This window comes from Apteryx mantelli, chromosome 5 (genome assembly GCF_036417845.1).
Source record: "Apteryx mantelli isolate bAptMan1 chromosome 5, bAptMan1.hap1, whole genome shotgun sequence".
In the NCBI taxonomy this organism is placed as follows: domain Eukaryota; kingdom Metazoa; phylum Chordata; class Aves; order Apterygiformes; family Apterygidae; genus Apteryx; species Apteryx mantelli.
Genome location: NC_089982.1, coordinates 50,681,965 through 50,695,490, shown reverse-complemented (window position 1 = coordinate 50,695,490; position 13,526 = coordinate 50,681,965). Strand labels below are relative to the sequence as shown.

The window sequence follows — 13,526 nt, the reverse complement described above, 5'->3', positions numbered from 1 at the left end:
TCGAAGTGTGCCTTCTTTTGATCATCTATGGTTATCTCCAAATACATATACTTTTTTAAATTAGCATTGGAGGTTCAAGTTTAAAAAAAAAGGATTCATGACACTCAAATTTGCTCAAATGACTCCTAAGATACTTCTTTCTGTCCAAGGAGGCTGAAGATGAAGTCCTAGACCTTGAGTCAAAGATCCCTCAAATACGGAAAGCAGGTTTTTTTTTTTTCCTCTTACAGTTCAATCTGCACATAGATAAAATCAGTTGGATAGCTGTCCAGCACTGTATACTTCTCTCCTCTCCTCTCTATCTCCCCTGTGACTCAACTTGGTAATCAAACTCCAGTAACAGTAGGGTAACACTGATGCTGAATTTTACTGTTAAACTTTTGAGCACCAAAACATTTGCAATAAAATTTCATTGCAAAAAGCAATAATGTAACTACAAACTTTTCAGAGGGTAACCTTCAAACAAGCATGGTCTGGAATTACAGTTTTTACCACTGCAGAGAGCTCTTCAGACATTCCTTCGTGCTGTGTACGCTAGACTGTTACTCTACACCACCCCCATCTCAAACTGACACATTACCTCGAACACCAAGTACTTCAATTAAAATAGCTCGAGAAAGGCTACAGAAAAAAAAAAATTTTTTTCGGAACACTACTCAGTTCTGATAGCATTTAACAGCTGGATCAACCACAACATGCAGATCACCTCTCCACTACAAGAAAATCCAGGATTCTCTTTATTAAAACAAAACAAAAAGCTTCTCACATCTAAAAAACCTATACATATTATTTCATGTGACTTTTCAGAGTTCTCATTCCCGAGTTTCAGTAGGTTTTACTCAGTAAATTTCAGGCAGTTTTATATGATTTCTTTATCTTCCCTTCAATTAAGTAACAATCTATCAAAAAGTTAGGCGTATTTCCTCTCATTTTCAGTAACATGTATGAAATTTATTGGATTCAAACTTTTCAACATCTCTTTTCATACAAGGTCAAAGCTCTACATTGTTGTAGTTTTCTTTTTCAGCGTTTTTTCTCCTAGTCAGTCCTCCACTGGGAAATTAATATTCAGCATGAACAATGAACTCCTTGCATGGCCTTTGAACCTAGTGGTTGCTAGGAGGCCTAAAGAAACCCTGGATTACAGCAGCTTTAATAGCATGTATCAAGAGATTATTCAACAGTAAAATGTGTGATTTTCTAAGTTTCCTGTGTTTTTTTTCTTACTTCCATCCCCCCTGATCTGTCAAACAATCCCTAAGTTTCACATAAATGCATCTGCAATAATCTTCTATAATTATGGGCAGTTTGTTGGCAAAGTATTGAAAAATGTGACTGCTAGGCATCAATGCTGCTTTTAATCAACAAAATATCAAACTGGTCCCTACTCAGTTTTACCAAAAAGTCTGCTTAAAAAAAAAAAATCAGGTGTGCTTTATCACTCTATAATGGAAGTTCAAGTCGCATGCTAAATAAGGTTCTGTTAAAGACAGTATTTTCCCCAAATAAGACACCGCGGCATTGACTGCAGTACCATTACTAAGGATTTTTGTGCTGCTGAAAGAAATGTACGTATATATGATTTTCCATGCCCAATTCAGACACGCTCGAATATTAACGTTTCAAGCTTTTTAGCATCTTAGTAAAGACCACATGACTGTTTGCTTTATCGTATTTCCCTAAACCAAAGTAACTGAGGCAAAAAGACAAGGTTTCTTTCCCACCCTCCACCCCCACCCCAAACAATGTAGCATTTAATTAAAACAGAACCATAACAATACTAATGGTGATGAGGTTAAATGGTTGGATAAACAGAATGCAGCACTCTGAAAAGCCCATGCGTTTCAAGACACTTTCTCCCGTGCAACATTCTGGGTGACAAAGAATGTATTTGTATTCCTGATCCCCACAACTTCTATGCCAGAAGATTTCGTATAGACTTCCTGTGAGGAAGAGAGCTTTCTTCAAATAGTGAGAAGTGTTTAGATACAGTAGCCATTCCTCCCAAAACTAATATTTAGAAAGGCAGTAGACAAGGATCCTTTAAAAATAAATGAATGTGGAAACTATCCATCATGACAGGAAAAACTGCATTTCCAGCTAAAAGACTACAGAGTATTTTTAAAACCTTTCTGATTTTAATTTTTGATGCATTATCTCTTTAACAGCTTTAGCAGATTTCTTGAACTAAATGTGACATTTTTTCCTCTTCTTCCATTGATGCAGTTTAAATCAATGTCCCATATCTTCATAAACACAATGTTCTGGGGGGAAGAGGTGATTACTTTAAAACATTTATACCTGATTTCAGATATATGGGCCCCAAAAGACACAGGTATCTACTGTAAAACGCAGAGTGTCTGACTCCAAAAATGGCTCGTGTTTCAGCACCTCGTTGGATTGTACCAATCTTGCCAAGATAAAGCTTTTACAGAGCCAGATTGTTTCCCTGAAGAATTAAAAACAAGCAAAAACCACACCACGCTTGGCACGAAATGCTCATGTGAGCTACCTCTCCTTTAAATACGGGTTTCCACACTGAAAGAAAGGCCTGAAAGTACTGACTTCAACGAAACTGACACAGCATTTCCGACAGGAGGAGTATCAGAACATTCATACAGAACAACAGAAATCTTTGCATTACCATCAGATTTGGCCTTCCAGTCGCTTTCAGAATCTGCAGCACCAACAAAACAAACCCAGCAACCATTCTAGTTTTCTTCAGCTGTTCAAGCATAAATTATACTTGCCATTTCCTCTCAATATGTAGCTTCCCAGGGAAGAGAAAAATCAAAGCAACTATTGACAAAATAGCACAATATTCTCACGCAGGCAGATTTTTCAATAAAATACATATTATTTCCCTTGTGCTTGGAGGTTAATGGAAGAATGGTCATGAGACATTTTTAAAACATGAGAAACCGATCCTGCCTAAAGAGACATGTTTATTAGGCATAGAGATAGTAAAGTGAGGGCATAACTGACAACCACAAGCTCTGGCTGAACCTTTGCAGCAGAGATGGGGGGGACTGGAAATGTTTTCAATTGTGCACAATAAGTACCTTCATTTTCTCCCTCTCCTTTTCTCCTTTAAAGAAATCTGCCTACTCAACCTAAATAAAGCCTTAGAGGGAAAATGTGCCCTTATGATAAACTGGAATTTGACATCATAGTAATGAAATGCTATATGCCCAAGCATCACAGTCACCAGGCAGCAGAACAACAAAGGTTTCTAGGATTTTCTGCCCTGTCCCCCTTGCCGTCAGCATTTGCCCAAGTATTCTTTCCGGTGTTTACGAAATGTCCAAATTCCAAAGCCATTAAGATAAATTTCAGGATGAAGAAGCTGCCATTAACATTACTGAGGCTTTCTGAAAATGCACCAGTACTTGTTTGAGGCCAAGCCTCTCCCTTATGCCTGCCTTTCCCCGTGCTGTTTTTTGTTTTGTTTGTGCTCTCTCTTTCCTATGCAAAAACATGTTGGTGCAGTGTCCAACATTTCTATGCAGCCTCCCTTTAAAGCAATGAACACGTTAGTATACATGCACGTGTGTGTTCCCTCACATACACAGGTCTGTTCTCCTTCTACACCTCAAAAAATAAATGCAAATATGTTTACTGTCGCTTTCACCACAAATATGCTTTGCCATTGCAGAAACACGCAACTGAAATCCAAAGAGCCTGCAACAAGGCGAGAGCATTTGCAATCACAGGTGACCCTTTTCCCTTCCAAAATGGAAATACATGAAAGCCCAGTGAGTTAGCTAGAGTGAACTGGATTAAAAGGAAAACGTGTGGGGCAGTACTAAATATCCAGCACATGCTTTTCTGTACAAAAGGAGCAAAGAGCTCCGTGCTCTGTGCTCCTGGTCATTTGTATCTGCCCTTCCACAACAGGGCGATGCAACCGTTTCTTTCATGCGTTTATTTTACTCGACTCGATTTTAAACACCATATTGCAAGGGCCCTGCTGTGAATCTTGCTGAGGTACAAAATGGTGGATGTGGTTTTTTTTTTTTTTCGCATTATTCATAACAACTTACGCTCTCAGTCGCAGGCTCCCCTCCGTACCTACCACCACAGCCTTTCCCGAGCTGCACACACATCCCGCACCGGCCTCCTCGCAATAAAGTGCTCACACACACGCGCGCGCACACACACACACACACAAATTATGTTACAAACCTGATGTCATGTAGCCCCGTGATGCCTGGGAAATAAAAGCTGGTGGGAAGTGTTTGTGCAGCCGGTAGTCCTTCTCGCTGCGGGACCTCATGCGGTCCGAGGCCCGGTCGGAGAAGTCGGAGCTAGGCCAGGCCCGCCGCAAGGTTGTGCTCCGTGTCTTCTTCATCCTGAGGACACCTGAGCCTAGTCGTCCCGCAGCGACACGGGCCAGGCCCTGCAGCTCGCCGGAGGCGCGCGGCCTGGCATCAGCCTAGCGCAGGTACCGTGGGGCCACAACCTGCCCGCATCTTGCCACTACCTCTTCTAGGGCGCGAGCTGCAGGTCCCTTCCTTTCCTTTTTCCTTTCTTTTTTTTTTTCCCCCTCGAATGATCCAATTTTACACACGTCCCACAATGCATTACACTTCATTTGCAATCAGTCCAGCTTATAGCTTCCAGATTCATGCGGAGGAAAGGCACATTATGTGGCTTCTCAAGCAAAAAAAGCGGGGCGGGCGGGGGGTGGGGGGGGATTTGCAGCGTGAAAGCTTCGGGATCCCGAACAATAGCCCGATTCAGCCGGGCAGCGCTTCGCCAGCCGCGAGCCGCCGCACAAAAGACCCAAGCAAATTAGGAAAAAAAAACCCGCGGCCCCCGGTGGCGACCCCAGCGCGCTGCGAGAGGCGGCGGCGGCAGCGCCGGCCCCGCGGCTGCGGCGGCAGCAGCAGGAGGAGGAGGGGCGAGGAGGGGGGTGCGCAGGCGGCCCCGGCGGCGCCGCTCTCCGCCCGCCCGGCCCCAGCCCCGGCCCCCGCCCCCGCCGCAGCCCCCTCAGGCCCGCGGCGGCCCGCGGCCCCGGGGCGCCCCGCGCCTCGCCATGGCCGCCGCCCCCCCCGCTCCCCAACGGCCGCCGACCCCGCGCTAGGGGCGGCCGGCGCGGGGGGCCGGGTCGCTGCCCGCGCTGCCGCCGCTGCTCCGCCGCCGCCGCCGCTCCGCCTCGGCGCGCCCGGCAGCCGCCCGCGCTCATGCTACGCGGCGCGGCGCACCCGCACAGGGAAAGCCGCCCCCGGGCGCTCGGCCGGCGGCCCGGCCTGTGAGCAGCGCCGACATTTACATACAAAGCCCGGCGGCCCGGCCCGGCCCGGCCCCCTCCCGCCCCTGCCCCTCCCCCCCCGGCCCGGCCCGGCCCGGCACGATCCGGTTGGGTCCTGCCGCCGCGCGCCTCGCGGCTCCTGCCGTGGCGGCTGCGGCCGTTGCCTCCCCGCGGGGCAGCTGCGAAACCAGGCGGTGCCACGGTGCCCAGGGAATGGCGGCTGCAGCTTGGCTAAATTACTCGTATTTACCGCTTTTTAATAATTAGCTAACCTTTCTGACACGTTTTTAAAAGCATGGAAGAATCGGGGAACCGCAATTTTGACAGTAATTGAAAATTCTAACAGTGCCAGGATGGCGGAAGGACGCCAAGGCCGCAGAGCTGGCGCCATCATCCCGACAGCGGCGGAGCCAGGGGCGATCACCTCAGTAGCCGCCTCCGCTCTCCCCGCGCTCAGGAGTCGTCTAGGCCTTCATTTGCAACTGTCCCTTTCGCGCTGGTAGAAGTTACATGAATGAAACCCACTGAGAACCTGGAAAGTGAAATACGGTGGGATTCTTTCTCATGCAGCCTCGTTTCCTTCCAACTGCACGAGAAAACACCAGGAACTACAACTTTCCATTGATACCTTTCCTTGATGGATTGATAACAACGGGAAAAATTAGGAAGAGCAAAAAAACTGGCCTAGAGCACTCCGCTAATAAAAATTTAAGATATTTTTCATGATGCAATATTACTCATCTAGCAATTTACTCATCAACCTACACGAGGCTTATAATAGAGCATGTTCTCATCCTCAACCCAGAAAACTGTATGGAGAACTTCTGGAATCATTCAACTTTTCCAATCTGAGACTGAGGTTAGGGTAGATTGGTTAGCACTACTTAGCTAAGCGTAACCTAAAAAATCTACCTGCGTTATCAGATGTAAATGCAGATGAAGGTCTAGCCAGAAGCATAAACTGTAATTCCACCATCTAAAAGCTCAACTAATGATGGCTGTGCATTTCCAGCTATAAAAAAGTGGTCAAATATAGGCTATAGCTGGCCAAGTCACATTAACCTATGCCTGAACTAAACTCAACCTTTCTCCTAGTCTAGACAAATCTCCTAGCCTTAGATATCAATCTGTTCCATTAAAAAAGACATGAGAAAAAGAGGCATAATCTGAGACAAGAGACAAACGGGAATAAGCAATGAGGGGGAAAAACAAGGTCAAGAAGTAGAAACGCAGAACATGGTGGGGGGAGCCAAACACGACCACGGTGATCCTCACTCTGGCTTTCCGCATGATTATACCCTACTAAAGATATTTGACTGCAGATTTCCAGCTAGTCTAACAAGCAACAAATGAAAAATAGGGGGACAGCTCTATCTCAGACAGGGCTGCATGCCCAGCTGCAACTGACAGGTAAAGCAAACGTAACCCAATTCTTTTCTAGCACTTTACTACACCGGTAACAAAGTGGTGACAGTGCACAGAAATGTTTCAGGAAATTTTAATTGATTTAATTTGTACACTTGCAGGAGTTGTCATAATAGCGATACAATGCATAACCTTAACGTATGGTATCTTCTACTTACCAAGTGTAGGTATCAGACTTATTTATAGCCTTGGGGAGACTTCACATCGGATGCATTTTCATCTTGTTGTAATTTTCCTCAAATAATAATTTGCTACTAGTACTGTTAAAAGTTATTTTCATATTAAAATGGAGGAAGGGGAAGAAGTAATAAACTCATCAGGCAAAGTCAACTTTCCCTTTCCAAATGTGGGGAGACTTGTTTAAAAACAATTTTGGAGGCCTCCTCTCAGTACTGACACATATTACTGTGGTCAGCTAAAGCCCCTTGTATTCAGTCTTCTCACAGTTACTCTTTTAGGTACAAGCTGAAAGAGTTTCCTGACATGGTATCTGAAAGAGTTCTGCCCTTTGAAGAGAGGAATTCAGAGCAAGTTTCCTCCTGCTCTTGCATTGTTTGAAGTCAAGGGTTGTTACTGGGATGAATCAAATATATAATTAAAGACCAAGTTTAAGTTTTGACTGTTTTCTTTGGAAAAAGAGATAAAGCTGTGATTATAATTGATTTTTGCTTCGGTGGCCAAACTGAAATAATTTTCTTCAAATTAAATGAAAGCTAAAATTTGAGAGCTTTGAAAAAAAAAACCCAACATTTTATTCTTAGACTTTTTTTTTTTTTTTTAATAAAAATACATGTCTGGATACATACAGATACATTGGAGCAGGGTAGGGAAAGAAGAATTACCAGCCATTAATGGCTCCTGATTTGTGAACCAGGTGTCCTGGTAAGCCAGGTCCGTATAAATACAGTTAGAAATAAATAAAAAATGCTGTTTAATCGGTCAACTCTAACAGTTGGGGGAAGGGTCATAATTTTCTTTGACTGAAACGGCTGGAAATTTCTGCTTTAATTTACAAATACTTTGCCTGTCTGGAAAATGCATCTTCAGACAACCAAATAACACATTGGTAAAGTTTTGTCTCATTCTAAAAAGAAAGACAGAAAGAGTAGTCTGATAGAGCTTACTAGGAATACAGGAAAATACTGCTCTGAAGCAGGAACTGATCTGATAGGATTCTGATGACTTCTTGTCAACAATGTAGAGAAAAAGGAGCTGGTTTCTGAAGTTTGCTTTTTATTTGCATTCCCCCCCCCTTTTTTTTTAGTTAAGGGAAAGCATTGGTTCTGAGTTTTTTCGTTCAGAGTCAGATAAAGTATTTGTTTTTATCATTTAGTACTGAAAGCTCTACAGGTACCATCTCTTTCCAGAGGTGAGGCTAGGATGAATAAACCATGGAGACCTTGGAAAAAATGCCTGAACTAAACCAAAAATAAGCCTCCTGCCTCCCTTTTAGCCCAACAATTTCTGTAATTATCTGGAACCAACTGCATAACAGTGGCCATACCAAAGGCACTGGATTAACATTACAAACTTGAAAAAAAAGGCTTCGGTACACTTAAGACATTGCGAAGCGTTCTTATGTATTCAGGCTTTTAATCAGCACCACTCTTCAGCGCAAATTCATAGGGAGCCTGAATGCTTTTGGAGAAGCAATTCAAAATGTTAGCCACTGAAAACCTTCTGTGTTACCTTTTAAAAAGTGAATAAATAAATATTACTAAGAATATCTATTGCATTTGATCTTCATAAGCACTCACTTATTAGTTGCTAAGTAGGCCTAGCAAAGCAAAAAGGACATCACTGGCCAGTATAATAAATCAGTGTCAAATACGCTGTTAAAAGTCTAGGGTTCCGACTTCCATTTCACAGGCTATATCTTTCCTCAATTAAAAAATAATACTTATATGGCAGGGTGCAATATGGTGAGGTATCTATATAAATAAATAAATAAAAGAATATATGTGTGTGCGTGTGTGTATATGCCTGTGTGTCTGTGCTTGCACCTGTGTGCATATATGGTAATTGCTTCCATGTAATGTGGTATTTCAAGTTTCAGTCAGGGGCAACTTTTTTTCTTCCTTACCATGACAAACAAGTTTCCATATAGGAGAGCAGCACACTTCAGTAGCTGGGTGGGTTGGTATTACCATGTCAACTTGACTGGCTTGGGAACCAACTGCATGAGGTTTTCAAATGAAATAAGCAGGCAAGCCAAACAATAAAATAAAAATGACAAAATAGTAGGACACACCTGGAGGAAAGCAGTCCCCTTCTTTGCTAAGGAAAGCTACAAACCTCAGCCGAAAAAAATACCAGTTCTAAAACTATGCATTCAAAGCCCAGTTTCTCCCTTACCCTGTCACTACCTTGCCTGTTGCACATAGTCAACTGGCTCCCTTGCAGGGAGGAAATTAAAATGGCTTTGCTTTATTGCCATCAGCTGAGGTGGTGTTTGACAAGCGCACACAATCGAAAGAATCAACTTTGTCAGGACGGTGAATACTCAGCACAAAACCTTGTCGCACCAGTCTCTGGACTGCAGGTCTGTGATAAGATTCCTTTCACAGTTCCCAGCTTCAAAACCAAAGACAACAAACAGCATTTGTATTACTGGGACATCAGGGAGACTTTGCCCTGATGAAGGCTGTGATCACTAGCAGCCAGGTAAAACAGGGAGCAGGGTCATTTTTTGGCCTATGAAAACAATAACATCCAATTCTGAAATCGCCCTAACCTCCTACGTTATTTTTCTAAAACTAGGTATTTCTAAAATGTTTAAAATCAGACAGTGGACTAGGACTATTTTGCAAAGAGCCTCCAAGAGGGGAGCTAGCTGCGCTCCCTTTCTTTTACAACTTGCTGGAAAAGGGAAACACCAGACACAAGGGGCAACGTGAGGATGCTCTCTGGGCTGCTGTGATCTTTTGTCCCCTCTTTATGCTGCTTCTCTTTTTAGAGTTAACCAAAAAAAAAACCACGCTGCAAAAGGAGGAAGTGGCTCAGCACATCACTATGAAAAACTTTGACATTAAGGTAAAGGTAGGAATGGGATGCTGCAACATGCTGAGATGGAAAGGCAGGAGAAAGTGGGAAAGAGAGGGAGGAGAGGAATGAACAGAAAATAAAGGAAGCCACAAGAGGAAAAAAGTCTGTCATACAAGCAGTTGAAAAACAGTGAAAAGGAGGATGGAGAAGGGAAGTTTAGTGAGAGGAGATGTGGAAAACATGTAATTAAGAATTAGGGAAAAATACTAAACTCAGGTGTAACACTATAGGCCTTGGTGATACATGGTCTTATTAGATCTCAAGTGCTACATAATAATCTGCCTGAGAAAAGACATTACCTGCGTTTCTAATATTAAGAAATCCATTAAGGGGAGAAACTGTCCACTACATAAACCACACCATTTTCATGTGTGGATTCTTGTGTCTCTATATTAAGAGATGTGCCAGTACTATCAGGTAAAGTAAAAACACAGCAAAACCCAAATTCTAAAAAAAGATGTTTCTGTGAAATCCCTTACTGATTAAGGAGGTCTGGCAACAGGCTGCAACTGTCCTTGGCTTTAGGAAGTTCTAGTTTTCCTTTCCAGAGTGTTGTAATTGGATACACTGGCAAAAACAAACCAGAAAATTCATGACGCAGCGTATCTTCTTTCGCTGCTCTTGGACTTCTGCCATTACACTATTAATTTGTCACCTCTTGCTAGTACTCATTGTTTCCCAAATATGCAAGAGAAGCCAAGTACTTGTTATCCACGCTTGTGGCCCATGCTGCAAAATAAGGCAACTTCTTTTGACGGATTTATTGGATAGGAAGGAGCTCAGTTTGCTCAGACGATCCTCTCTTCTTGGAGAGAGCATTTGAGAAACTCAACCAAAAAGAGAAAGAAAAAATCCCAAGGTCAAAGGTGCAAGTGAAAAAACTTCCAAATATAAGAAAGGAAAATATTTCAAAGCTTATCACAAGCAAGTTTTCAGTCTAACTCCAAAATGCTATCAGGTTATGTTATACTATGGTAGTAATCCTGGCTTAATTACAGCACCTCTTAAGCCAGTTTCGGATCACATTTCTCTCAGTGTTATGTTTTGGGAATGTGTGATGACAGGAATGCAGTACTGCTGCTGCACACATGCTGTAGCTCACTGATTCATTTCTCCGTGTGCTGGCTTATACACTGTGGTATTTATTTTAACTTGCATGATTTTTAAGAAAAACCTGCCTCCCATTACAAGAAGAAAGACTCCCCTGTATTTTTTCAGTCCAGACCTTCTGATTGCATTTGTGCTTCCTCTGTACAAAAAACAATTGATGCAGAAGGTTTTTAATTTGGGCACCCAAGCCTACCTAAATTTGTAACAGTGTACCAAAACAAACAGACTGTAGGATACAATCTTCTTTTGAGGCATGCTTTTTCTCTCCTATTATCACTGACCCAAAGTGTGTTATTTTAAAAGGATGGAAGATGGGATTATAACTCCTCAACGTACAAACCAAACAGGAGGATGGAAGCCATGAATACTGCACAGATTTTCAAACAGTCAAGCATTTATTAAACTCCTCATATATAATAGAGTTTGAAAACTTGGAAAAGTGGAGTTACAGCAGCTCAATTCATTCATTGGCTGCTCTTACAAAGCATACAATAGTAAAAGATGTGCCAAAAATGTTGACCCCTCTTTCTTGTTTTCCACTGGTGTCACATATCATTAGTACCCTGGAATTTAAGTAACATACTGATATATGGGGGCCAGCTGTACCATAAGTCAGAAAGACAGCCTATCCTTCTGGTTTGGGCGGTTAAAAAATAGAGATGGGGCTAAGTATCTAATATAGAACCTTCCAGCATAAAAGCCATTATAGATTATATTTTCAAAGACTAATACATGCATCTCTCTGTATCTCTTCCCACTCTTCCATAAAGCCTGTGTTTCTGCCTTATGCTTGTGTAACACCTTACATGATTGTTAAGATAGCACTTGGCATGGTCATGCCTTGGGCTCTGATTTGGGCTCCTCAGTGCTGCAGAAACACAGGCAACAAGCAGATTCTGCACATCAGGTATGTACCTTTAAAGGAAAATCCATTGAGAAATTAAAGAAAGCTATAACAAGTGGGCATTGTTTTGTAATAGCCACATTCCATGGCTATTACATGGCTATTGTTTATCAATATATTAATTTTAAATTCTAAATTCTTGTCTACAAGAATTACTCACCATACACAACACTGATCAAAACACTGCAGCCATGTTTGCAAAGGAGACAATGAAGATATTTGATGGACAGTCTTAAAAAATGAAGCAGCATACCAAGGGAGCTAAATCCCAGCAGCTGCCATAACTCCACAGAGCATTTGCTCAACAACCCAGTACTAAGCTCTCTCTAAAAATTCTTGCTTATACAGCTGTGCAATATAGTGAGTATATTTTATAAATGTATATATACAGCATGTGTAAGAGGCAGAGATCTTAAAAACCTTAGAAAAGTTGGGAAGCCTGAAAATAGACTACTCCACCCTTTGTAAACAACCTCTTGTCATGAATTTATTTCCATATGTGTGCAAAGTTCTGCCTGTTTCAAATAGACTTTCATAATAGTGGTGTAGTACTGAAAATACATAGTCACACCCATCAGTTTGAAGAGAATGCAAGATACATACCCAAGAGTGAAGAAGCACTGATTCATCCACTCACAGTAAAGGTAGTTAATTACTTCTTGGATATTTTATTGCAGTCTTAGCTTAATAACCTGTCTTGCTGGCATATAGCAGTATTTGGGAAAAAAAATCTAGAGAGATAAATACAGGCAGAAATTAGGTGACTCAACAAAGGCCTGATCCAAAGGTTTCTGCAAAATAATGGAAAAACTGTCAACCAGAATGTCCTCTGGACCAGATCACAGAGTTACAGATTCAGTTTGACCTCATGGAGGCAGTACTCATTAGTCACTGGTTTTCAGTGGGACACTGCAGCATCTCTGTTCTCTTCTGATGCCCAGGAGCACCTGTGACAAGGAAAGGTGTACTCCTGGGGTGGTTACCACACCTATTCCTGGTTACCATGCCTTGCTGTCACCTTCCACTTAGTTTTTGAAGCCCTGACATTACTCACACATATGCCCGAACACAAACCCCACTGCCCTGATGAAGGTTTATGCAGGCACCACTTGCACTTGCCTCTCTACAGAAGCTCTTCTGAGTGTTCCTCCCCAGTGCACAGATTTTTATATTCAGAGGAACAACAAAGAGCATTTCACAGCAGTGGGTGCCAAACTTCTACCGTCACCTTACAGGGAACTTAAATTCTTCAGCTGAGGAATATTCCAGCAATAAAAGACAAAACAATTTTCATTTTAGTAAGTGACACCCTACATAACAGTGCAATCTGTGAAAGCAAATGTACCAGCCACAGGGAGCATTGCTACTCTTTCTCTAAAGCCTTCTCCATTACCGGGTGGCTGATGCTTGCTTAGTTTTTAATTCATTTGTTTTTAAATATGAATAGGGGCTTATATCCAGCAGAGCACTGTTACCTCCCACATTTTCTGAAGATCAGTACAAAATCTTTAACTCCTGCATGGAACTGAGCAGAAGGGAGCAGCATCCAAGGTCTCAGCTTAGAGAAAAGCTTCTAACACAGCATTTGTGTGTCACACTGGATGTAAGAGCAGTCTCTGGTGTGAATGTTTCAACCTACAGCCTTCCTACCAGAATCAAGGCTTAGAACAAGTAAAACATGCAGATGTTATGAAGAAACAGATACCTTATTACAGAGGAATATTACTGCAATAACTGAATTGAAACAGTAAAATTAAGATAGTCCCAAATTTGAGAGAGTCTCAAATT

The 13,526-nt window shown here is 42.4% G+C and overlaps 1 protein-coding gene across 2 annotated transcripts in view; it reads right to left on the bottom strand.

The window, feature by feature from the left end:
* The window catches only part of STOX2 (storkhead box 2), a 149,263-nt gene that overhangs the window by 69,882 nt on the left and 65,855 nt on the right, over positions 1-13,526 (bottom strand). The window contains exon 1 of one of the 2 annotated variants that reach the window (XM_013942145.2): positions 4,186-4,617. The exons of the other annotated variant lie outside the window; for it this stretch is intronic. Within the exon in view, the coding sequence (XP_013797599.2) occupies positions 4,186-4,351 (166 nt within the window). The 5' untranslated portion in view covers positions 4,352-4,617. Of the gene's footprint in view, positions 1-4,185; positions 4,618-13,526 lie in introns of those variants that run through there. 2 annotated transcript variants of the gene reach the window in all.